Source organism: Dipodomys spectabilis, unplaced genomic scaffold (assembly GCF_019054845.1).
Source record: "Dipodomys spectabilis isolate Male_0828 unplaced genomic scaffold, ASM1905484v1 ptg000137l, whole genome shotgun sequence".
NCBI lineage: Eukaryota > Metazoa > Chordata > Mammalia > Rodentia > Heteromyidae > Dipodomys > Dipodomys spectabilis.
Window position 1 is genome coordinate 1,842,071 of NW_024870814.1, and position 27,474 is coordinate 1,869,544.

The following is a 27,474-nucleotide window of genomic DNA, read 5'->3' on the forward strand; positions in this document are numbered from 1 at the left end:
TGCAGGTACATGCCTGTGTGTGTGTCCATGCATTTATATGAGATTGGTTAGATAAGCATCTTCTATTAACTTCAATGTCTATTTTTCTCATCAAGAAAAGAAAACAGTGGTTGAATAGGACTAATTTTCCATATGACTTGAAGAATGTCACATTTGGTAAAAATCAGACCACATCCAGGCCCAGGAAAACAATGGAAAATCATAAGTTTGGCATCAGAGACCCATTCACTTTATTAAAGGCATCCACATTTATGGCATAAAGCCACAAACATTTTTCAGAAAATTATATAGATTTTGAGGACGGAAGAATGGTTGGTTTTGATAGCTTTGTTAGAATATTTAGCAAAATCACAATTACCCGCATTATAATCAGATTGTGATTAAAAGCCAAATAATCAAGATATTTTGAAAAAGATATTTGGCTTGTAGATAGGAAACTAATAAAGAGTTCTCCAGGACATTTGCAGGCTGAGGACAATGGGGAAGCATTAATTTGATAGTAAAATGAAAACTGAGATTGTTTTGTGCAAGGAGTATTGGAGCCACCTCTGGTTGAGAACTACAAGATGTGCCAGGTGAAATATTCTACCTTGTATCTGAATGACAGTAGTAACCAGGCAGATTCACACTTAGTATTTACAAAGCACTTGTTTAAAAGATACAGCTGTTGCTACCTACACAAAAATATGTATAGACTTTTTCCCTTGGACAGTAAAATATACAAAAATGTAAAAGTCCTGTGTATAAGAATTTATATAGAAGTAATAAACCAGGGAAAAGGAATTTGCGTGTGTGACAATGATTATTACATTCGTTGTCATACCAATTGAACTGTGTGTACCAAGCATTATTTGTCAAATATTCAAAAATGACTTGTATCAAAGGAACTTTGTATTAATCTGCTGAGGTTTTTGTTTTTGTTTGTTTGTTTGTTTTTTGCTGGTCCTAGACTTCAATTCAGGGCCTAGGCACTGACCCTACCTTTTTGTGCTCATGGCTAGTGCTCTACAACTTGAGCCACAGTGCCACATCCAGCTCTTTCTGAGTAGTTTATTGGAAATATGAGTCACATGAATTTTTCTGCCCAGGCTGGCTTTGAACTGTGATCCTCAGATCTGACTCCTGAGTAGCTAGAATTACAGGCATGAGCCACTGGAACCTAGCATAATCTGATGGATTATTTTTTTGGTTTTGTTTGTTTGTTTTCTGATTTATTTGATTGTTTATTTTCATACTAGTACTGACGCTTGAACTCAATGTCTGGGTGCTTCTTTAGATTTATCTCACAAGCCTGGAGCCATAGCTCCTGTTTTGGCTTTTGGTTATTAATTGGAGGTAATAGTGTCCTAAATATTCCTGCATGGACTGGCTTCAAACCTCAATTCCCAGATATCAGCCTCCTGAGAGGCTAGGATTACATTATTATACACATGAGCCACTGGCACCAGTCCATTTTTGGAATGTTTTGAAATGGCTCAACTAATGTTCTCAGATCTAAAATGATATCTTATATACATGCTGTTATTGTCTTGTTGTTTTTTTCCTAAATACTAGTTTATTTATGTTGTGTAATATTTCATTGTAGAATATAAACAACAAGTTAAATGGGAAGTCAAAAGGATTATATGAGAAGACAATGACCTCCTGCATAGTATTTTTATTAAAGATGTTTACGCTGGATACTTTCTTTCCCAATTGTAGTAAAAAGACCTGAAGGACCTCTTGTGGCTTATCCTCTCTATATAGAAAACACACTTTCATACCTTGCCAGATGCTGTCTGTGCCAATCAATTGAAAATGCAGTATTTTGAGACATGAGCAGGATGAATACTGTGGCATTTTATTTTTGCCACTTATAGGCTAGAGCAGTACAAAATAATGCAAATATCACTGCAATTGTGGACCACATCTGTCACCTTCACTGTCTGGCAGAAGATTACTTTCCTTGGCAATTGAATGCAGACAATTTACTTTTACAATACAAAGTGCTATCTTAAAGGAGACTATGAGTTTAACAGGTAAGAAAGTACACTAGAAAAACTCTATGCAAGATCAGTTATAAAGTACTATTATTGCCTCTTAGGCAGCCAGTATCTACTGTTGGACTATTTATTGATGGAAATACCGGTCTGTTAAATTAGAGAGAATGTAATAGTTGTCTACAACCCTGATTTTTAGAAAACACTTCTTTTAGAAACTGAATCAACATCTCCAGAGAACTTGCTAGAAATGCAGATTACCAACCTTGTCCCAGGCCTCTGGGTGATTGTGATGTATATTTAAGATTGACAACCAGTGGACTGAACTAGGATATGATCCTGAATTGCACAGAACTACCCACCCTGAATAGACTCATAGAAGAACTGTCAAAAGTTGCTGACTTGATTTTTCTTTGGTGGACTCACTATGCTTAGGTGAAATGTCTCAAGCTCTACTCCATCCTTCTGAGTTCCTTAAAAGGAATCAGTTTTTGAAGATGAGGTAGTCATTCACATTTTTATTTCATGTAATTGAATCTCAGTTACTCTCTAAGAGAACAAAAAAGAGAATGTTATTCTTCATGCCTACTCCTATACAAGATCTCATGCTTACCTGTTCCTGGGTATCTGCTTTTAAATAACAATTTGTATTTCCTTTTGAGAAAGTCTTGAGATGTTGTTTATTTAGAAATAGCTCAATGTATTGGTCTAGATGCATCTTGGCATGTAAGGATAATCATGCCTGGGTTTGATTCTAGTGTTTATTTCAGAATCTACAGACAATTTTTTATTTTGAAAAAAGAATTCCAGCAGAAGCACTTTAGTTAGAAGACAATCCAGGTAACCTTGATAATTACCTGGAGAGAGAGGAAGACAAGGACAGATTTGTAAGCCAGAAGATGTCAAGAGCTGATACGGAAAACAACAAATCAAAGTCCAAAATTCTGGGACTCCATAAGGGAAAGCTGCTGTATTTCACAATGTTACACAGGTGTGATCCTGGTAGTCATGATCATGGGCATTTATTTAATGCTTACCTGTACTTGACATTGTGATCTACCCCAGGAAGATAATGAAAGCAATATGGCTCCTTGCCTGAGGTATCTAACAAGCTGGTCTCAGCAGAAATCAGAAATCAGAGAACGAGAGCTCTCAGCTTCCATTCAACATGATAAGTACAGGCTGTAAATCCAATGACCCTGGTGTTTGCGGGAGCTACACATTAAAGGCTATCTGCTTTGCTTTAATCCAATGCCCATTCTGGTTACTTGGTACGGACTCTTGCCATTATATCTCCAAAGATGTTTTATAATCATGTACCTGACAGTATGGCAGGCAGGGTATGACCTAGTATATGCATGTAGGGAATATTAAGATTATTAGTTCATGATAAATGAAAAACGTGTGAGTGATAACTGGCTTGTCTTTGAGTGCTTTAAATTGCAAGTGTGGCCCTCACTCTCCACCCTACCCACTTTTTTCCTCTTAGCAATGCACAGTTCTCAAAACTATAAATCACTGGCTTCGTTATTTTTTGAACTTAACAAGCTGAATTTTTATCATCAACTTAATCATCTCCTTTCAGCGGGAAAACTATTTCTACTTTTCCTTTTTAAGCAAAGTGATAAGTGTCTCACAGAAATTAACATTTGTTTTATAAGAGCTATTCAACTTTGGCTTAGTCCTTAAATTGAAAGATAGTGAAATCAATTTTAGAAATTAAAAAAAAAGAAATGTACTCAGTACCTTGCCCATGTAATTGTACCCTCTCTGTATGATATTTTCACAATAAAAAATATTATCTTGAAATAAATAATCTATTTGTTATAATTTGCTATAAAAAAAGAAATGAGGCGAATAAGGACTTTGCCTTCTCTTCGTGGTTATTTTTAAATTGGTGTTTCAGCTTTTCTTCCATTACCCCAAATCTATCACAGTCGTATTTATAAAGTTTTATTTGAGCAGCCTATCTCATTTAGCTCCTTATCCTGAACAGCCCAGAGTTTCTTCTCAACCAAGTCCTTGCTTTTAACACTTTTAGATAAACAAGGTAATTTTCTGTCTGAGTTGCTCTACGTAGATTAAGCATCATTAAGTATTTCCCCTTAACACAATTCAAGTGTATAAAATCATATTAGGAATTAGGATTACTCGTTTGGGCAGGGCTCTCGCCTTTCATTACAGAGGTATCTTTTTCAGTCTCATCCCCTGTGGTTTTACTAGATGAATTCTTCTGTTCTCAATTTTTATTCATTGAGAAAACACTTTTTGAACATTTTTACCAGAGAAATTTCAATCTTCTGTCTTTCAATGAAAATAAATTATATTGTAATATTTCTTTTTCTTCTCTTCTTATTTAATTTGGTCTTTTATGTGGTCTAAATATGCCAGTAAAATTCAGGCTGATGATTTAGCAGTTTCTGCATTTGTTTGGGTTTTGTTTGCCATTTGGTACTTGATCATATCTAGTTTGCTTCAGAAATCTTCTCAGGTAATTGAAGCAAAATTGTAGTTCATATATTCCTTGAATTATTTTGAATTTTAGGTAAGTTTGGAGATTTGAAATAAAACATCTATAGTCATTTTTCCGTTAAGTTTTTCAGTTAGGCCTTGCATCCACTCTCTCCGTGATTCACCCCCAACTTAGCTCATTATCCATTTGGCACAATTCTAGGATGAACCATTGCCTTTGGCCAAATCTGACCTGCAAACAAACCTCAGCCACCTAGAGCAACTTGAAAGTGTGCCATAGCTATTATGTAAAACAATGCGTGATTAGTCCCCCATGGTGAATGGTCTCACTTCACACTAGAGTTTAATAATAGTTATCAAGTATTTACTAATCCAGTACTCCCCATTACCTAGCAGATGGATCAAATTAACCAAGAGTTGTCTGAACTTTTTTCCTCAATTTCCACCTAAGAAAGTGATTTTCTTATGGAAGCTGAATTACACATATCCTCATCATAAATATTAGGCTATTCACATTGACACAGCCTGGTTTTCTCTTTCCTTAAGTTTTATACGTCGACAATCTTCTGGTGTGCAGTTTCTAACCATTTTCTGTTTATATCTAGTTCTGCCATGGTTTGTTACATGCTTTGTTTTCCTGGAAGACGCCTTGAGAGAGAGGAAGCATCATCCCTTTGTCTTCATGTACACCCAAACAAAAGCAAGCCAGCCCTTGACTTCATTTCACTATTCAGTCACAGCACATGTGTTCCTGAAGCAATGAATATTAAATAAGATGAGCATTTGTTGAAAGCTTCCTATGTGGTACTCAGGCCGTGCAGTGGTTTTTCAGCAGTGCCTGTACCAGATGTGACCCTGTCACAGGACACCCAGCCATTTCCCCATCATCCATTACCGTTCTACTATACTTGCTCATTCAAAATTGTTTTTCTCCTCTGTTGCTGCTGATTATAGTGGTCCCTGCTCCCCCCACCCCACCTCAGGAATTGAAGTTGATTTAGTAGTAGCCAACATCTCCATACTTTAAGGAAGGAGAATTTATAAACATATGAATGAACATAGAAATTAGAAAGCTCCCCCAATTATAATCAGAAAGGAACTAGGGTATATGATTAGTTTCTTCTGTCATTAGATTTTGAGAATTTATCTAAAACGTTAATATTCCAATTACTTGGGACTTATTTTCTATTTTCATGAGTGGTATTGGATTGGAAATATCAGATACCACATTATACTTTCCCAAACTTAAGCTTGGAACCCAGTCCCACAGGTCTCAAGGTAATTTTACTGTGGTTGAAAATGAGGTTACATAAAAATGCAGAAGAGCCCCAGGCAAAACATTAAAGTAGCCAATATTTGTCTTCCAAAGCTATCATCCTCACCCCACCTTTACCCACCATTCCCTGTGGGAAATAGCCTAGGGACTCTGTGCTTTTTTCCTTTCCCCTCACTACAAAGGCATATTTGCCCTTGTAAAACTTCTCCCTTGATCAAAGACAATGCTGTCAGCAACCTTTTCTCCTTTCCTAAAAAGTAAATTTCTGAATCTTAGATTAATTCTAGCAACTGCTGCGTTTTCCAGATAGCACATTTTCAGACACTTAAAGAGTTAGGAGAGAGAGACAGACAGACAGAGACAGAGACTGAGAGAGAGAGAAAAAGAGAGAGAGAGAGAGAGAGAGAGAGAGAGAGAGAGAGAGAGAGATTGCCATCATCCACTTAGCTGCTGGCTCAAGTTTTGCTTTTCATTTCTTGTCACCAGTGTATTAATGTTGCTTCACATTTTATCAGGTTTTTATTGCCAAGTAGAAAACAATAAAGCAATATAGGCAAATATTCTTTAGAAAGCACCATCTGTTTCTCTTCCTTAGCCTCTATCACAAAGCAATCTAGCCATTATGAATTTTCCTTTTACCATACATATACAATATGTAACTGCCCATTTATAAATAATATGTAATTAGAATTTCTCTAATGGTTTAGTTAGTGGTATTATATTGGAAATAACATTTAACAAGTTGTCTTTTTTTTTCAAAACTTAACTAAATGAACCTAATTCTTTTCTAACTACCTTACAGTTTTAGACAAGAGTCTCACAGACTTTCCTGCCCAGGCTGTCTTTGAACCACAATGCTCAGATCTCAGCCTCCTGAGTAGGTATACAGGTGTCAGTCATGGTAGCCCAGCTTTCTAATACAATTTTATGTAACAGATTTAGAATAGCAATTAAATTTGTAGATAGGATCATATAAGAAGGAAAATAACGAAGCAGTCATTGTTGACAGTCTTAATCTGTTGACAAGTAAGTTATTGAGTCTTTACTATTCTCTTGCTTTGACTTGCTCATCGGGATGATTGAGATATCAGTAGCTTTCAAAGGATATCTTCAATCATGTCTATTTGCAAAGACTGAAGAGCTGGCCTCTGTCTCATATGTATCCTCTTATTTATGAGGCCCAAAAGATCCATAGTAATTGGTTCCTTTTCACTGGTTTTTCTAACTTCAATGCCAAAGCCTTAACTGAAGAATTTAAACAGGATGCACTTGGTAAAGAATTTAGATAGATATATATCACTCATTTATGACTTCTTTATAGGCTTCTTTAACTGTAATGTGTATAACTAGAATAGATCTATTAAAAGTCAGTGAACTTACAATGATATTTTGTATAGAGTATCCTACAGTAGATGAACACTAGATTCATTCGTGACCTCTCTTTCTACTTTGGGACAATGTGACAGAGTGGTGGCCCCTGCAAAAGTTTGGATTGTGTCAACTTGGGCTACCATCATACCTTCTAGTATTTTGGCATGCCTTGGTTGGCATGGAATCTAAATCCTCAGATCTCAGCTTCTTAAGTAGCTAAGATTACAGGCATGAGCCACCAGCAGCCAGCTTCCACTCCTACTTCTTAATTCCTTCTGATAAAAAAAGATACTTGCTTCCAAAGTGGGAATTAAAAATGAACTCCCTCTCAATGCTCAAACCAGTGCCCATATTTAAGGCAATCAGCACCTGCCAGCAGTGCCCCAAGGCAATTGCTGCTAAGTCATTCCAACTCTATAATGTGTAAATGATGATAGAATTAGACAACTGTGTGTGTGTGTTTGAGAAAATCCATGTTAGCTTTTTTAGTTCTCGTTATGGTATACACCATGGAATACTAACATCAGCACGCCTAATATCCTTTCCTTCCAAAGGCAATTACAGAGGTCAATTATGGTCTCAGTGTGAGTTTATTCATTTGTAACAAGAAATATGTTTGCCTGGGGACTGTGCACCTACTTTCACTTGCAGGTACACAGAGTGCAGCTTTCAAGTTATTTATCACTATATTCTCCTTTTTTTCTCTAAGAAAAACAAAGACTAAGTAACCTAGAATGAAGCCCCATTGCTGGAGTCAGCTTTGAAGAGGAAGAAAGGCTCTGAGATTGGCAAAATGACTGAGAATGGAGTCCGTGTGTTAATACACACAAAAAATATAAATCCTGGGATTGTAGGAGTAATTCTAAAGTAATTGTATTTTTTTCAATTTAATAATTAAGCCTCTTCTATATTGCAGTGTGCTATAGAAAAATAAAAGATCTCAGAATTTGAAAATATTGAGCATATCTGAAAATTACACGTTTAAGCATGGAATTTTTAAGTGTATGTATTGTTTAATCTCCTTATCTATTATAAATGACCAAGTGCTACTTCTCTATTCATGGTTTCCAGCCATCTTCTTTGTTGAATTTCCAAATTTTGCTCAGTGGATACTTTGCTATATTTGATCTTTGTTCGTGAGGTTTTCCGACTCCTAAATTGGAAGCAGAGAACAGGGATTACAGTTTCATCTTGAATATATCTGCCATGTATCAGGCACATCATGTATGCATATTGAGTAACTAAAATATTAAGTGACATGATATTTGTAAAGCAGGACGATATATGTTTTATAAAAGCACCTATTTATGGATGTGATTGCAGCATCGACCCTTCAAGGGAAGGCAGAATGGACGGGACTGTCATTTCCCACACCCTAATCTCATGATTCCCCAAAATTTAAGGCTTCATGTCACCCTTTGGGAATATTTCCCCTTTTCAAATCTGATGTTTGTCTTGACCTTATTTCATTTACTTTAAAAATGTGTTCTTGCCGGATGCCAGGTGCCAGGGGCTCACACCTCTAATGCTAGCTACTCAGGAGGCTGAGATCTGGAGGTCGTGGTTCAAACCCAGCTTGGGCAGGAAAGTATATGAGAAAGTTATCTCCAGTAAACTACTCAGAAAAAGTTGGAAGTGGCGCTGTGGCTTAAGAGGTAGAGCACTAGACTTGAGCCCAAAATGGCTCAGGGACAGTGCCCAGTCCCTGAGTCTAAGCCCCAGGATTGGCATATATATATATATATATATATATATATATATATATATAAACATTTTAAATATATATTCTTAAGTTGGAAGGAGAGGAGGATGTCTGAACTATGCTAGGGTAATGACAAGCTATTAGTCATGGAAGTGAAAAACAAAAATAAAAAAAATGATTAGAACACTTAGATGTTTGTCATTTTGGATTGGAATTACCTCAAACTGGCTTTTTCTTTGTTGCTAGACCTCCTGATACACACACATGCACACACACACACACACACAGAACACAAACACATATGTTATATATATGTATATATACATACATATATATTTGTATATATACATATATTTGTTACATGTGTTTGTTACCAGTGATATACCAATGCTGATGACACAGTCCTCTTGGTAAAGAGGATGTGTGGCTGTAATCACATACATATAAGAAAATGTTATTCTTCTGATAAATGGAAAATCAGTAGCAAGTTAGGAGTTAATGTGAGAACTGTGGCATTTTAAGCCTAGATTCTAATAATTTTAGTGTTGTTCATCCATATACTTATGACAAAAATGATGGATCTTTTCCAATTGCATTTTAGAATACAATTTAATTGAGCTATAATTTCATAGCTCTGTTGAAAATGGTTGTGATATCAATGACTTGGGATGTTTCCTTTTGTTTTGTTTCTAATTTTAAAAAATGTGGTGAAATTTTCTATTCTCAATTATCTTTTCTCATTATAAGAATGGTCCCTCTGTTCAGTTTAGACAAAGACTACTCTTGAAAAATGTTGGTTGGCTTGTTATTTGGTTGTGTAGCAATTTCAAGCCTAGTTTATTTAGCTGGTTTGTAAGAACATTGCTTTTTTTGTACTTCTCAATTTGCTTTTCTTTGCATTAATATTTTAGTCAAAATGAAATCTGTGATGCAAGTATTATTGAGTTTTAATTATGACAACTTTAAAATACTGTATTATCTTACAAATATAACCATACACACACACAATGGCAAGATATCTACATTGATGTAAAAAAAAGGCTTCAATTATATGAAGTAACTTGGAGAAAGTTAGTTGTGCATTTGTGAAACTATATTAAAAAAAACTGTCCTCAAAAGTAAACTGTTACAAATGCACAGCTGAGCAAAGTTAAAAGTCAGTCAGAACCAGCTTTTGCTTCTCTCTTGGCCTCCTAAATTTGAACAAGTCATAGAATATCATGAGAGTTCTGGAGTAGAGGAAAAAGACATCTCATGTCTTTCAAATATATGTAAGATGACTTAGACCTTAAGATAGCTCAGTGTGATTTAGGATTACCTTATTATCAAAACATTCTAGGAACCACTTATTTTTCCTCCAAAGGAGATGAAAAAAAAACAAACTTTCATACTTACAACATTTGTTAGTTTAAAGGACAGTGTACAAACATGTCAGTCACTGGCTTATATGATACATTTGTAGGTATATAAGATCTGGAAAACTAGGGGTCATTATTTCTTTATGTTATGTTCCTTTTTTTCACTATACATGCAGCTTTAGTGTCTAGAAAATAGCTGGTTAGTATTCATTTTGACATTTCCTTCTCTCTTATGGACATTAAAACCTATCTCTCAAAATCTACCCTATTGAAAGGAGATTATTTATTTATAAGTGGTTAAGAACAGATTATCAAAGACCAAATCACAGAAGAAGAAAAATAGTATTTAAAGTTACCTCCAATTAGAATGGTCTCCAAGGAAGAGAGAGGACTTTCTCTCCTAAAAGGCCAGGCCTGGATTTTACATCTGCTAGAATTTACGCTGCATCATTCTTTCCAAGACACTCATAAATGCTGGGATTTGGACACTAATCCACCTTCTTACTTGGCAGTCTCTTGTACTGCATCTTAATCAGGGAAAAGAAACTCAAGGTGTCCTTTAAATTTGCATGTTGAGATTGCTGCCTGCCTTTCCACTCAGAATTAGATGCTAACCTTTGTGATGATTTTGTTATCTCTGTCCAATCGAGTACAAGTTGTAGCATGGTTTCTTGACATCTTCATCTTATTATAAGATTTTGGTCTCATTTCAAGTATTGACTACAATCTCAGGATCTTGGCATTTCAGTAATTTTGATTTTGTCATGTTAGCAAGGAGAATAGAGATACTAATCAATAGAAACCTTTATTGACTTAAGATTAGAAATGTCAGTGTTGCACTTTGCATAGGGAGACTTGCCATAAAACATATGAGTTTTGAAACTTTGTGTTTATTCAGAAGTTACTTTTTAAAAACATACTTTTTTGTCCATTGTGAGGCTTGAACTCTGGGCCTGAGTGCTGTCTCTCAGCTCAAGGCTAGGGCTCTACCTCTTAACCCACAGTGCACTTCTGGCTTGTTCTGTTTATGTGGTGCTGAGGAATCAAATGCAGAGCCTCATGGATGCAAGGCAAGCACTCTACCACTGAGCCACCTTCCCAGCCCTTCAGAAGTTAATTTATTGGATGTTTATAGGCTTTACAAACTAAAACAGGCCTTGAAAACATATGTGATCTGGCATTTTGCAGAAATAAATGTGTTGCACAACGAAATTTACATGTTTATCACAACCTTTTATGTTTAGTTTTGAAAATGCAAGGTGAAATTTGTTTCACTAATGAACCTCCAAGCTCTATGTTTTCTTAGTCTTAACACATCACTACTTAACATTTACAAGGGTTTCTTTTTTTACAGTTTTCTTTTACATTCCAGCCAAAGACACTAATCACCTTTCTATGGAATATGCCATTGTTGTATTTAACAGGTCTTTGCAAAAACCTCACTTATGAAGTGTGCCATATTGAAGCTTGATAATTTTTTCTGGCTACAACAGTGTTACCCTCTCACTCCAACCCATGAAAAAGCTACAGCTGAAATAATTAAAATCCATACGCTTAATGATCTGTGCCTTCTGCAAGGTGGTACATTACTGTCTCTAACAATGTTTAATAGCTCATAACATTCAATACACTTAATCATCAGTTACTGACATTTGTTGTACTTTTGCATACTGAAAATATCTCGAGGGGGGGGAAATGCTTTGAAACAGACTCAATTACCAATCCTTGGTACAGAATACTGGGCCTGACCAAATGAGGACACACATTCCCCTTTGGAGTTGCTTGAACCACTTAAGCAGGTCATCTGGCGGCACTGGAATTCAGTTAGTTAAGGCACTTTTGATTGACTAGTGTCCCACTGTGCTTTGTGCTTACAGCCACTGTGAGATTGTGACTGATTAGCAGACTAGGAGTTTGGGCCTACCAGCCACCCAACCTCCTGCAGGTCACTCTCTACGTCTATTTAAAATGAGACTGTGGAGGATCCAGGGTAACCAGAAATTCTCCAATCTCACAGTCATTTCAAGACTGGTCCCAACAGACTTCTCACATTTCTTGCCTAATGTCTCATTATCTCTCAGAGCTTCTTGATAGAATGAAAACTGTCACAGACCTGTCTCTTTGTTAAATGACAAAGGAAAGCAGGGTGCTGTCATAAATATGAACTTGTTGTGGATGCAGCATGTATAATAGTTTTATTCCTGAGAAAGATCAGAGGAAGTTTTCTTCTGCATAGCAAAGCCAAAGATTGTCTTGGTTTTCAGTGGCAGGACCTGAATTGTTGCAGAGGATTAGTACTTAAGGAGCTCCCAGGATACAGCTTATTTTTATGAAGAATTGACTTGAAAATGTCCAGATATCTTGGGACTGAGAAGGAGGCTCAGTGATAGAGTGCTTGCCTTGCATGCATGAGGCCCTGGGTTCGATTCCTCAACCACATAAGCAGAAAAAGCCGGAAGTGGCGCTGTGGCTCAAGTGGTAAAGCACTAGCCTTGAGCTGAAGAGCTGAGAGACAGTGCCCAGGACCAGAGTTCAGGACCCACAACCGACAATTAAAAAGAAAAAAGAAAATAAACCAACTATACAGATATTCAGTATTCCTCAGAGAAAGATGATGTTGTGTTTATTGACCTTTCCAAGGATTTCAGCTACAGCCACCTTGTTGTGGAGGGCCTGTGTTGTTCTCTACTGCTGTTGAGTAGTCCCCAAACTGTTTTTGGACATTTTCCCTCTGGCAGCCATGGCCCCTAGGGGTGATACAAATGAAGGAAGCATCACTGCGTTCACCTTTGTTCAAATATCACAGCTTTCTTACTACTTCCTAAACTCAGGAATCCAACTTTAGAAAATAAATTCAAAAAAAGAAAGAAAGGAAAAAACATCTCAATTATTTCATTGTCAAGTTTAAGGCATTTGGAATCTCATTCGACTTTTCTCCTTGCTTCAGTCAAAATTTGCTTTGGTTCAAAGTGGACAGTACCTGGCAAGCTTTACCTCCCTCTTCCCAATGAACACATTTGCCTTGTCCAAGGTATTTCTAGGAGCAAAGAGATTATGGTTATATTTATGGTTTCTGGACTGACCAAAATTAAAGAGCAGGAAAGTAATGAAGACTCAAATGTACACAGGTGTTTGTAGTCACAAGTACTCACCATGTAGACTTGAGGAAACTAAACAGAGAACAGGAAGCTATTTAACCAAAGCCACAGTTTGTTGGTTTGGCAGTGTAGGAGTTTGAACTACAACCTCACGCTTGTTAGGCAGAATCTCTACCACTTGAATCATACACCAGCCTGTTTAGTAATTTTTATTATGATCTTGAATTTTATACTGCGAGGATGCATAGGCAACTATGGATTGTGAGTTATTGACTGGGGACCACAAACAGTCCCTGGGGAATTCAGTCCCACCCCAAAAAAAACAGGAAGAAGAGGCAGGTATCAGCTGGCAAAACCCCCTTGGGCCAAGCAGATATGGGGCTGGATGATATTAAGAACCCCACCCTCATCTCAACTAATGCATTCTGTCATCCTACCCATAGATGAGGCATTGGTAAGAGGATCATAGTCTGAAGCCTAGCCTCAGCAAAACCTGCAGGACCCTATTTGAAAAACAACCTAAGACCAAAAGAGCTGGGAGTGTGATTCAAGTTTTAGGATACTTGCCTAGTAAGTATAAAGCCCTGCATTCTCGCTCTTATACTGCAGAGAAAAGGGGAATCCCTATGCTAGCATTGCAACTTCTGTACCCTTCTCTACCAGAGTCATTCACTTACCATTGCAGTTTGCTCTAGGTCAAATGAAAATGGTTTCCCACAGAGGTTAGGAAATTGGTCAACCAGGATCGTAACTGCCTTTCACGTATTGTATTGCCTCAGTCACATAAGAAATTAATCAAAATGATAAAACATTCAGAAGTTGGACACTGTTCAGATTTGCATTTTTCAGTTGTGATATTCCTTCTTTCCCTGGCCCTGCAAGTATGTGGTTCTGATAGGATGTACACATAGAGTCAGAACTTGTCCTGTTGTGCAGCTTTTGCATTGCTGTGTAAGATTATTGATGTCTCATGAAGATTTGTGCCTCAGAAAAATCTGTGAAACGTGTTCCATAGTCTATCATGAGAGAGAATAGCCATGGCTAAGAAAACACTCCTTTGAGACTTTTTCTCTATCATCTTCTCTAGGAATTCCACAAAAGAGACAGAAATATAAAAAGCAACAATTGCTCATGTTTTATGTACTTAGACAAAGAAAAATACATGGCTGTAGGTATGACATGTAAAAACTGTTGGTTAAAAAATGGGCATAGGGAACCTTCCTAAAGAAAACTCATCAGAAGATTCTGACTGTTGTCCTTAGTAATTAAAAGTGAGAATAGTGTTTTGATTCATTTGACTTGTCTTCATTTTTCAGTTTCATAAGAAACACATTTATTCTATAAGGAAAAGTTGAGCATACATGTTACCAGGTATGGGAGGCACATTGAAATTCTATTGTATGCTACAGTCCATCCTTCTAGTTGTTTTACTCCCTCTTATCTGTAGCTACAGTATTCTTTGCTTCCCCCCTTCCCCTATAATTGCAGTGCAGCAGACAAATCCTATGCTTGCCATTGCTGAAAGAGTAAAAAGGAAAGAGAAGTTAAACCCTGCTCAGCTCAGAAGACTTAGAGGACTAATCCAGCTGCCCACGCCTTTCCACTGTATTCTTTAGCCTGACGTTTACCATAACTTTTCCTTGCTTCTCATGATTTTCCATTAGCTGTCATGCTGTTTACAGTTTTCTTACCTTGCATCCAGGCCCATTCTCAAAAGAATGAGCCAGATGATTTCCATAGCCTCTATGTGGTTTAGGATTTTCTTCTTAATATGATTTTCATAAGTCTGTCTTCTATCTGCTTTCCTTCTATCTGCAGCATTGCACATTCCAACAAACACTACACAGCTCATATCCACTAGTGTCTACCATCCCAGTGCCTCCAGGGTAGCCCAGGAGTCAGGACAAAACTGACCCAAAATCTAAGCACCATTTTCTTTTTTATACATCTTATCTTAAAGTAATAACTATTTTTTATTGGACAGATGTTTTATTGCTTTAAAGTCAGACCTTTATGGGGAAGAAGAAGGGATGAAAAAGAGCAATGTGGTCAAAAATTCAATTCATAGCTGACAAAATTAAGAAAAATGAGGAAAGGGATGGGTTGGGAGAGAGAGGTGAGAATATTGAAAGCGGTGACATTAACCAAGATGCATTGTATTCATAAACTGCTTTGTTGAATGGTAACTCCTTTGTAAAGCTACTTAAAGATAATAAAAAATATTTTAGAAGACAAAAAGTAGTTATGAGTGGAATCAAGTATAATACATTTCCAAATCTGTGATATATTCACCATTTTTCCTTAGCCTGGTTTAAGGTACTAATTATTATGATAGTGATAATAAAGATTGAGCTCCTCTTAGAGAGGAGGCCTCAGGGTAACTGCTTTGAATGCAGTCTAGCACTTTTCACTGGAATGGGAGTCTGTGTGGCAGCTAATTCTATTTTTACCCCCATTTTTATATTTGAGGGGACTAATACTTGCAAGTTGAATAAGCAAGCACTAAACTCCTGAAATAGTTGGAGTCAGAGTCCGAATCCAGGTCATCATCTCCTTAAATGTTTGTTCTTTTTTACCCCCTGAGATGAGTATGTAAAGCTTTTAGAGCAATACACATATGACAAGCATTGGTATAAAAGAACTACAGAATACTATTTGCTGGGTCTCTCATCACTATTTCAGTGGTTAATTTTTTCTTTCCAGCAGATGAAGGTGGCTTCAGGAGATCAAAGCCTTTACCTAGAGACTGGGTTCTGAGTGAGCTCTAAAATCAAATAAATGAGAGTGAATATGAGAAGTTGTAGATTGGTCCAAGCAGATCCCTGCTACCCTTTCTCCAACACTTCATCCCTTTCCTGCACAGCCCTTCCTATACTCGGTTAATTATTTCTGTCTTGCAGAATAAAACCGTTCCCTGGGAAAATAGCTCATTTTATACTGATGAACTTAGTTTTATCATTTTGTAATATAGATTTCCATTTAACTCAGTAAGCCTACAACTGCAGGGATATAAGACACATTAAAGTTATAGCTGATTTCTGATTGCCTTTCCTTTGGAATCTTTAACAACATGAAATCATTTATATGTGTTTCAGATGAGCTTTTACTTTTAATTTAAAATGAGTGAAATTACCTTCTATTTATCTTAGAATGATCTCAGAATTTAGCCTGAGTTTTCTACTTGCAAATTCATCTCTTTCTCCCCCTCTCTCATGGACATCCACTGGATACTGAGATACCCGCTCTGGGCCCCAGTTGATTACCTCCACCTAAGAATTCCATACTTCCAATCTGTCACTCAGTGTCTTTGAAGCACTGTACTTTGAAGTACAAGTGATCAAATGGACAGCATCTGGATAAAGTACCATCACACTGCCCCTCTATATGCAAGTCTGTGATGGAAAACCCCATTTGGTGATGTCTTAGCCATTCCATGCTTGATGGGGTGAACTTGGTTACACCTCCTGGGGTCCTGTGTTTTCTTGGAGTAGCTCTAACTCAGTGGTTCCCTCTTATTCAAGCTAAGGCTCAATTTACCATGGAGGATCCCTTGCAGCTACTAGTTGGCTGTGCACAGCACATACCTCTCTCCTTGAATAAGTGAATCTATTCCCAACAGCTTATCTACCCAACAATACTGCCAAGGAATTTGTTTAGCTTTATTTGTGATCCTCTCAATATGTCACTGGATTTGCCTCAGTATGTAATATTCTTTCCATTCTCACTGAAAAAGAGAAATATCTCATGGCAGCACACACATGTAAACCCGTGGTTCAAAGCCAGCCTAGACAGAAACCTCTGGTACACTCATATCCAATTAACCACCAAAAAGCTAAAAGTGGAGTCGTGGCTGAAGTGGTAGGGCACTGGTCTTGCGGGGGGGGGGGGGGAGGGCAATGAAAACAAAAACAAACAAACAAAAAACTATGGGGCAGCACCCAGGCCCTGAAAGAGAAATCAAGTAGCTTTCTTCTCTCCACCTCAGATATTTGCCACTTATGTCTTATTTGGAAGAAGGGGGATGAGAGGAGTAGAGAACATGAAATAGACTTGAGGAAGGCTGTGACACTTGTGTGGCATTTGTGTCTCCTCACTGCAATCTCAACTTTAAACTTTATTTACATCTCTTGAAAATTCACTAGGATGCCATTATAAAAAAGAATTTTTCACTCATTTCAAACCTGGTTATATATCAAATCTTTTGTTTATGCCTATGCATAAAACTTAGGCTTCGTGGACAATATAATATGCTCGCAGCGGATAAGAGCTTCTTTTAGAAAGCAGCATGATATGGTTTCCTGTACGCCCACATGCTTCAAGTATAAAAAGTATTGCCATAAGGGTTTAAATAACTGTAACAACGAGTGAATGGCATTACGTTCTCATCTGTCTGTAATGTAAGAAGATGTGTTGGGGATGTGTGTGTTTTCTATTTTTTTTTTCCTTTGTGTCTCAGGGTAAATTACAGATTGTTCAATGCTATCATTGGCTTTATTAACAAGTGAGGTTTTGTTTGATAATCATTTCTAATAACGATATTGAATAAATTAATTCAACTCTTCAAATTTATTGAAAGCTTTTTTTTAATCCTTGGTTAACTGCTGAGATGAAACTCCATTTATGCTTCCTCCCCGCCCTCCTGACCCCAGTGAATATCCGCCCACACATGCCGTATGAGTATTATTTGAGGTAATTATCTCCCTTTGTTTCCCAGTCCAGGGACCCATTTGTGCAAATAGTGTACATGGCTCCACTATTGTAATATATTATCTGTCCCATCTTGCCTAATCAGTCCCTGAAAACCTTTGTCCATGTCTTAAAGACCTCATTACTATCCACTTCTCCTCTGAATCAGGATTCCACTTATTTTCCTAGTCCTGGCCCTCATCAGTGCTGTCTAGTCTACAACCCTATCTGCCCTGCTTACTCATTTCTTAGTCCCAGTTGGACCCCCTTGAAGTTTAATTTATAGAACGTGATAAAAATAGTCTTCCAATACACAAGTCCATTCATGTCACTTCTCTACTTGACCAAAGTTCTTTGATGGTGTTCTAGGCTCTACCACCTCTCTCTCTCCAGCCACTCCCTCTCACATCTATCCACGAAGCTGCAGATCCCAGCTTTAGATCCACTTTTGTCCCAACCACATTCTTCATGGGAACAGCACACTTTCATTTCCCATAGCCCATGGAAGCTAATAGTATTCTTCCTACTAGCAAATCACTACTTTCTTCACAGGACTTCTTAACCATATGTCTATATTGATACTTAGTCACTGTGTTCTGGTGCAAGGAGAAAAGGTTATGAAGGATAACCCCAAGGAGCTCTTTAAGACATTTGCGACAGAGGGATGGAAGACTGGACCTTGAGTGTCTGTGTACTCTTGTCTTAGCTTGATTAAGAGGATAGTCTTAAGGAATCCTTTGCCTCATTGAGAAATAAATTTTGTCTTTGGGATGTCAGTAACCTGAACTAGATGCCCAGTAACTAACTGGCATTATTTTCAAGAGAGATGAAGGGAAGATGGTTAAACTCGGGGCAGGTTCTTAGTTGTGACACAAATCGAATATATTGTCTTCATTATTGTGGTTAAAAATATGATTTTGTTCCTTAGTTTTGTTAACACTTGTCCATGTGCACTGGTATGCTTGACTTCAAAGGCATTCTGCTGGTTTGGAGCAGAGAGAAGCATCAGCTGCTCACCCAACTTTTGCAATAAGAACAACCATCATGCATTTGGAGATCTTTCACGTTTCCACCTGCTCAGCCTCCTGTCTACCCACATGTCTCTCCCGCTTTGTCTTCCAGGTGAGACCATGCGGATCGCCTCCTCTGAGTTCGCTGATGACCCATGCTCCTCAGTGAAGCGGGGCACCATGGTGCGGGCAGCCCGGGCTCTGCTGTCAGCAGTAACACGCTTGCTCATCCTGGCGGACATGGCAGATGTCATGAGACTATTATCTCATCTGAAAATTGTACGTATGCAAAATATATCCAAATTTGCTTTATGTGAGTGGCATTCTTGGCCAGCTCTGAATGCTGCTAGAAAATGTTTCTGTGGCTCCTTACTCATCTACATGGTACAATGCCAAGATTAGAGAAAAAAACATACATTCCATAGTATATGCAGAGTCATCTAAGACTTCTTGGGCCATTTTGTTCCCCTCAAAGCACAGTGTTTGGATCATTCTTTACTTTCTGGAGTAGGTGACACAACATTCTTCTAGATTTCAAGACCAGATTTAGTGCATCTGCTTTTGGCTTCTTTTGTGATTCACAGCTATGTAGATTCATATGCTAATTCAGGGTAGAGAGCGCTCTTCTAGATAATGGGCCAAGTGCCCGCTTATGCCAACCTTATTATGGATTATGCATTGAACATTGTATATGTATGTATGTGTAAATATATGTGTGTGTGTGAGTAGGTGTGTATATATGTGTGTGTATATGTAAGTGTGTGTATATATATGTGTGTATGTATATGTGTTTAAGTCTGTATGTGTGTGAACATACACATACATTTTTAGCTTATCTTACTCCCACAAAAAAAGGTTTATGGTTCACAGTTTCCAGAATCACTTTTAATGCACCAAGCCTGGTATGTAATATCTCTGATTGAGTCTTTGTCCATCTTCAAGACCTCCAACCTGAGCTGATGGACATAAAGTAAATTATAGCACTTCACAGTTTCCAGAAAATTCCCCGAGGAACCAAGGAATCCAAAGCAGAACTTGCCCAAGGAGGATTTTGTTTTTTGTTCTTCAATTTGTCCCAAAGAATAAGCCCTTAAATACTTAGGGAAAGAAATACAAACTTAATGAAATACACAATTCAATGAGAAACTCTACTTGTTTCAGAAAGTTTGGGGAGGCCACATAGCATTAGGATTGGATTAATCACTGGATTCGGACCAACTAGGTTTTGATCTATTGTTGTCCCCTTGCCAACTGGATTGGCATCACCATCATGTTCTTACAGCTCAGCTCTGTCACCTATTCAAATGGAGTTAGTGACGGCTCAGCGATACAAATGCTGAGTCAGGGAAATTCCTAGGAATACTTACCACAGAATCTGGGTGTAAAATGAGTGGGAATCAGGGGCCCCTTATAGACTGTGAGCCCCGTGCATCTGTCTGCAGGCTGCAGTGCCAGCTGCCCCTCCTCCAGGCACCTCTGTTTACGCAACCTTTATGGCCCAGGTAACTTTCTCCTCAAGTATGGTAGGGGAAAAGTTTTACCATTTTTACCTTGCTAGCACATTTGATCTTCCGAGACTACATTCTCATAACAATATTTCCCCAGAAAGACAGTCTTCCTTTATCCTCATATGGGGATGATAGATATGAACTTAAAGAAATTAATCCTGTATCTCAACTGATTGTCTAGGCTATGGTAAGCTTGTTCAGCCACCACTGGGAAGTGATGACAGGCTAAGTATCCTTCCTAAATTGCCCACCTAAAGAAAATGCTCTTTCATTCTGCTCTGGGATACCCTAGTGGCACCAGTTGCTAGGCAATCCTGCCTGTCTGCACATCTCTTTGACTGGTGCTGTCAGCTGATAATATAGCTTCAGCCCATTGTAATGTGGAGTCAATTGCATTTTCTTCTCTGTTCTGCAGATTAAGGGAAGTTAAAAAAAAGAATTTAGCACAAAATCATGCAAAGGTCAACCCAGCAATATTAAGTACTCCTGTCAGCCTGTCAGTTGTAAAATTAAAAATGAATGTAGACTAAATAACACATTTGTTCTACTTAGACCTCAGCTCCTGTAGCCAGCAGTGATGGTAGATTGTTGCCCTCTTGTGGAAGAAATGAAGAACTACACTGAATCAGCCAGGTTGTGGGTTCAATCATATTTTGAAGTCCTGGGGTTCATGTAATTGCACCACTCACCAAAAAGCTTTGAGTCAACAAAATAGTTGTAAATTAACAAGCTCATAATTTTGCCTAGCAGTGTGTTAGTTCTTTGCTGTAGAAATACAACAGCCCCTCACAAAATATTCTAAGAATCTATTCACTTTTTAAATTTAGGATGGAAGACAAAAATCATTTACTTCTAAATGCTTTGATTCAGCAGGTTAACAACTATCATCTACATCTTTACCAAGATTTGTTTTGTTTAGATGATTTCTAATAAGAGCAAATTTGGGATTCCAATATTCGTTGGTTTGGATGAATGAAAATTCTCTATAATAAATCCCACAGCTTCTTGTAATGTGACTGCTGGCTAGCCACTTTACCGTTAAGCATTACATATGGTATTTTACTATTCATCTTTCAGGCCAGATGCCAAATTTTGGGGTGTTCTTTCCAGATATCAATTTTTTCTCATATATTTGTAACTTACAGAAAGGTAGAAAGAATTACTTTCTTATTGATGCTCAGGTTCATGTTTCTTCATCAATCCTTCACCCAGTAGATGAAAGGCAGTCAATATATTTTTCTCTAATACCTATCATCATTCTCTGCCTTACATCCTGGTATATAATTGTTGGCATATCAAGTCATTGTGAACAGATGCTATTTAGACTCTAAAACCTCTGCAGATTTTATGTGTTTTGGCAGTGTATAGCTCTTTGCAGTCTACTGCTTTGCACTTCTATTTGGAAACACAAATTTATATGTCTTCCCAGGAACTAATACAACATACAGGTATTTTAGTTGCATGTATTAAGCTTACCATGCCCATCAAACAAGTATTTTTTAGTGCTTTAACGTCAAAGAAGTTTCATAGGACTGACAGTACAAAGATTTTGCTGATGCCTTTCCAGATTCAAGAGGAGAGTGTGAAGACATTGGCTCTCACATTTTTCCAAAGTCCAGTTAGTGGGATCTGATGCTTGTTAGCAAAGCTATGCCAATCATTTGTACATTAGGCACTGTTAAAATGATGCTGAATTTTGATCAGTTTTATTACTGAAATTGCTACTGAGTGGTTTCCTAGGCAGACACCTTTTTTTACCTTGCAATCAGTTGACATTGTCAGTGTGTTTGGTTGATTCATGGCTCTTCACACTTTTAAAGGAATCCTTCATTCCAATCAGTAGGGATAAAGAGGATATTTATTTTCCTTAGGTTCTGAATTCATGTAATCAGATTATATTGTCAGTTATTTGCATGAGGAATGATATTACACATGAACTCACCTAGACATGTCAGATAAAACAATCACCTTTTTTCAATCCTCAGGGTAGCTACTAAAATAATGTACTTGATGATGGGAGAATTTCTCCCTAGAAAATGGAATGATAATAATAATAAAAACTGTAACCACTCAGTCAATTTCTTGGGGAAATCATGTTTTCTTAGTGGTTCCTACAAGTCAAATATAATGCTGTGTTGTTGGAGGCCAATAAAAGGACAGGGAAAATCTAATATTACCTGTGCTTTGTGACTTTATCATCAAATTGTCAAACACAGCCTCATAACTCATTATTTCTTAGTAGTCGCCACTTATTGCTGAAGCTCTGATGTAGTTGGATTACACTCAATTGGATTACAGTAGTCTTGTCTCTGATTTCAAATATATAAAATATGGCTCCGTTTCTTAGCATTATATTTCTGCCAGAACTATCCTGATATTGCCCTCACACAACTAAATTGTTCATAATTTACTTATTCAGTTGATTGTTAGGGAATATTTACTGCTTACGTACGATATATAAAACACTATGCCAGTATACATAACTTCAAACTTGGCTTGGCTTCTGCTTTGAGAACCTTACATGCCAACCCAGGAATCATCAACCATGTACTGTACACTAAGAATGTCTGCATATTGCTATAGTCATACCCAGAAGAAAAGTATAATTACGGTACTTTTTGGCTATAAATAACAGAAAATCTAACTCCACGTGGACTCAACAAAGAGTCTTAAGATTAAAGTGTCAGGAAAAATTTGATCAAGGCTAAGTTAGTCACAAGAACTGAGTTTCTGTGCTCTTTCTCTCAGTGAGGGATTTGTTCTTTGTGGGCTCTTTTTAGTCTAAGGTCAAAGTGGTTGCCAAGCATCTCAAGGTTGTAGTTTTCTAATGTAGAGATAATGTGAAAGAAGAAAGTCTTTTCCTTGATTGCTCAAAATAAGGTTTTACTCGTCTTGGTTGGCCTCATGAATGACAAGTATGTTGTAATTACTTAGAGGGGGACATGGAACAAGACGATATCTTCATTTGCCTAAGTAATTAACCACACGCTGAAAATAACTCCATGAAATTGTACTGTTCAGCAATTCAGGATGATATGAGACATGGCTAGGAAGGTTTAGCCTCAAGATTGGGATTGGTTGAAGTAAGTGTGGGTTGCTTTCCCTTGAGCCACTGTCCCCACTGTCCCCAAATTCAACAATCAGATCCACAAGACCAGGCATGAAACTAGGGCTTGATCATGAGAAGTAACTAAAAAAACTGATTCCATCAAAGGAGTTGAGGGATGTATGTTTCTTTCCAATAATGAGAGCAAAATCACCTGGTAATTTGGACTGAAATTTTGAATATACAGGAAAGAATTTTTAATTGTAAGAATCAGAGGAGAGAAACAAATGATTACCTAATAAAAGTAGAACAGGAGTTTAAAAGTATTCCAATAGCAGATAGGAGATGACATCCAATCCCATAGGAAAGACTCATGCACCAGCACCGAGAGCCATTTGTGGGCTGTAGGGTGTGTCTCTGGGATTCTGTGTTTTGCAGAAATCACCAAGGTTCCACACAAGCAAGTGAAATTTTTCAGAAATCTGCCCCTGAAGACGCTAAGGAAAGGTGCTCACAGAGTAGTGTCTAACAGAAAATATTCTCTTGCAAAATTGCTCAATGGAGCTTTACAGAGGGATTTTGCTGATGCCCAGGTGTGTGTTGGGAGAACATGCTAGAATGAGTATGCAAAGCCTTCCTTCCTGCATTATCTGCACCACACACTCTGCTTCCACAGCTTAACACTGAGTTGGCTCAGAAAGGAACATTATGTCAAGAGCATGGGCCATGTTCAGACAGCAGGAAGGGTGAGTGTGTTTTTGATCACTTGTGCAAGTAAAGAGTAATGTCCTAAAACCATATAGGGTGTTGTTGCCATTAAGAACAGAGATGTAAGTGAGAAAATAGACTTTACCTAGAGAGAGCTTCACAAACCAAGGACAGGACAAAGACATGAGATGGGTTAAGTTTGACACAAGGCAAGATATTCCATCTTCTAAGCATTGAAGTTAGGGTATGGAGAGGTGATGGCAAAGTTAGTGAGATCCAGTTTGTAGAGGTCTTGGGTAACTTGTAAATATTTTGTACTCTTTATGTATCAATTTTTTAACGCCATGGTGATGTATAGTTTTTAGAGATATTAAGGAAGTACTAACCCAAATGTGGAGGCTGATCAGCTGGGGCAAGACTGTTAGTCAGTCTTCATTGTCAAGGATTTAAGAATATAATAAAATCCAAATACCGACAGCTTTATAAAATTGTCCTGCCTGAGAAGTTGATGTAGCCCAGCCCAACAACTTAAAAGTAGTAGGAGTAAACGACTTGAGTCTAAACCCAAAATCCTTCACTCACTTGCTTTGAAACATCTTGGTCTAGTTTCAGTCACTGTGCTGCAAAGTAAGAATAAAGAAAACATCCAATTATCAGACTTGCTTTGAGAACTAAGTTAGATTGGCATAATCTTTCAAAACAATATCTGGTTCATCACAAGTACTTGATGACTCTGGCTAGTGTCAATTATTTTTTTTATCCAAATTAAAATTAGCTTTGGAAGTATATCATAAACAATAATGTTGTACATGTTAAAATATGCACTTTTAAGAACAATGTATAATCATTATTTAATCATTTAATCATGCTTGCATTGTGATGAGATCCTTTCACTTACTTGAAGGGAAAATTGAATCATGAAATTCCATTCCTCAAAAAGGAGGAAATTGAAAATAAAATGTCCAGCTTATTTTTAGAAGGCAGAAAGAGGAAGCATGATAAAGATGCAAATATGGGTGATCAAACCAAAGTGCAGGGAAAAACACAGACAATGGTCTCATGTTCAGCCTTTTACTTGGCCAGCTTTTATTTCCAAGATGGATATTTTTAACTTGGTTGTGAAATCAGACAGGGGAGTTAGATATGATTTATTAAATCGTTTCATCAGTGTCATTTAAAATTCAATCAGCTATGTATCCACACAAGGATGCTGGACTGGGTCAGTGTGTCCTAACAAAATCAATGACTATGTTGACAGTGATCCTCTAGCACAGGTGTGTGCTTTAAATGAGGACAGAGAAATCAGTTGTGCACACAGAGCTAGAGGGCAGGGATGTGATTCCTGAGGGGGGGCAGGGGGGAGGGGAGGTCACGCTCCTCCTCCTATGCTTACCTTCCTGCCTCTGGTGCTTCATGAATACTTAATGGAAATAGGAATGATCACACAACTCTTTGAAATTGAAGTATGTTAAATTTCAACCCCAAACAAAAAGATGAAAACCAACCAGGCACTGGTTCAAAGACTCTACCTCAGACAATTAACACAGCTGTAGGCAGTCTTGCTTATTCCAGAATGGGAAATAGAAGCCCTGGAAGGGGGGTTCAAGTCATAAGCTTTGGAAATAATATCACCCTAGATAGAGAACATATGCTAATCACACTTTAATCTTTTCAAGTCTTTTCAGCTGATCTGGGCCCTGAATAAAAATATTAAGGACAAGGAATAAATTCTGGTTCAACAGAGTTGTCACTTTCATGTTCACAGACTCTGCCTGCTCTGTAGCAAAACCGTTGTTTTTTATTTTACTTTTTTTTTTCCTTTGGGTCGGTCCTGGGGCTTGAACTCTGGGCCTGGGCACTGTCCCTGAGCTCTTCAGCTCAAGGCAAGCGCTCTACCGCTTGAGCCACAGCGCCACTTCCAAAACAGTTGTTTCTAATACCCCTTCTAATGTGGGCATTTTAATGAGGGAATGGCAGCTCCCTGTGGAAAGCCATTCTTCAGTACAGAACATAGACCTTTTTCAACCCTTCTGCTTATAAAAGTGCTCCACCGTGGACACCTTCATCTTTCCAGCCATCACGGCAGCCTGCAGCTTGTACCCACTGTACCATTAGCTCCTATCTTTTCCAACTCCCCTTTCCCTTGGAGACATTCCAAGCTTAACATGAGTTCATTTTCAGAACCAAGCTTCAAATTCAGGCCCATGTTACAGCCCTTCTCATACAAATGGCCCAGGTGGGTGCACAATGGATAAAGTGTCTTGAGAGACCACTTCCCTTGTAATATTTTTTCTTTCCTCAACTTTTGTCCCTGAACTCCTAGCTGGCCAGTAATCTTTTAGAGGAAAGGTTGATTTGGCTCACAGGAGTCAATTTCCTTCCCCAAATTACACCCTTTCTTTGTTTAAATATGTACTATTTGATAGTAATTTTCACTTTCAGAATTCTCTAGTCTTTTTTTCCTTTTTGTCTTTAAGTCCCTTTATTTCTTTCTTTGTCTTTCTCTCTGTCTCTCTGTCTCTCTCCATTCCAATGGGTTGTGAAATATACTATGAGTTGTGATTCTAGATGAAACATTTGACTAGATAAGCACTCAGAATTTTCCAGATTCAAACAAAGTCTATCTTTATAGGGACAGACTCCATCATGGGAATTTACAAAAATACTTCTTTGAATTATATATTGTAAGTATTGTAAATGTAAACAAGCATCTGAATTCTGCAGAGAAAACCATTGAGAAGAGAAATTCTGTGTGTAACACAACAAAATAAATATTCCAAATTGTTCTTACTAAAAACCAGTAGTTTTATATGTACACTAAAAAAATAAAAAATAAAAAGGAATCTAGGGTTTAGCTCCCTCTGAGATAATGATTTCTCTCTTCCCTGGAACCACTTTTTATGTTCTAAGTAAAGATTTACTTCGCAAATAATCAGCAGGAACAACTTAAGTGCCAAGTGAATCCTTTTAGCGATACTGTTGATAGCCAAATTAAGATGACTATAAATCTACTAGAAAGTGAAGCATCAGTGATTTGTTGTGTACAAGATTTGAGATTTACACTCCTCATTAAACTATGAACATATTTTAAATGGGCCTTTCTATACCCTAAAGGGTGATTTGATTTAAGTGACTAAAAATACCTCACCCTGGGTGTGGTGGCTCACACCTATAATCTTAGCTACTCAGGAGGCTGAGATCTGAGGATTCTGGTTCAAAGCCAGCCTGGGCAGGAAAGTCCATGAGTCTAATCTCCAATT

The 27,474-nt window shown here is 37.7% G+C and overlaps 1 protein-coding gene across 5 annotated transcripts in view; it reads left to right on the plus strand.

The window, feature by feature from the left end:
* Ctnna2 (catenin alpha 2) overlaps positions 1-27,474 on the plus strand; it is a 1,105,512-nt gene that overhangs the window by 317,387 nt on the left and 760,651 nt on the right. For all 5 annotated transcript variants that reach the window (XM_042690427.1, XM_042690430.1, XM_042690428.1 and 2 more), the window contains one exon: positions 19,065-19,231. In XM_042690427.1, coding sequence (XP_042546361.1) covers positions 19,065-19,231 — 167 coding nt within the window. The remainder of the gene's footprint in view (positions 1-19,064; positions 19,232-27,474) is intronic.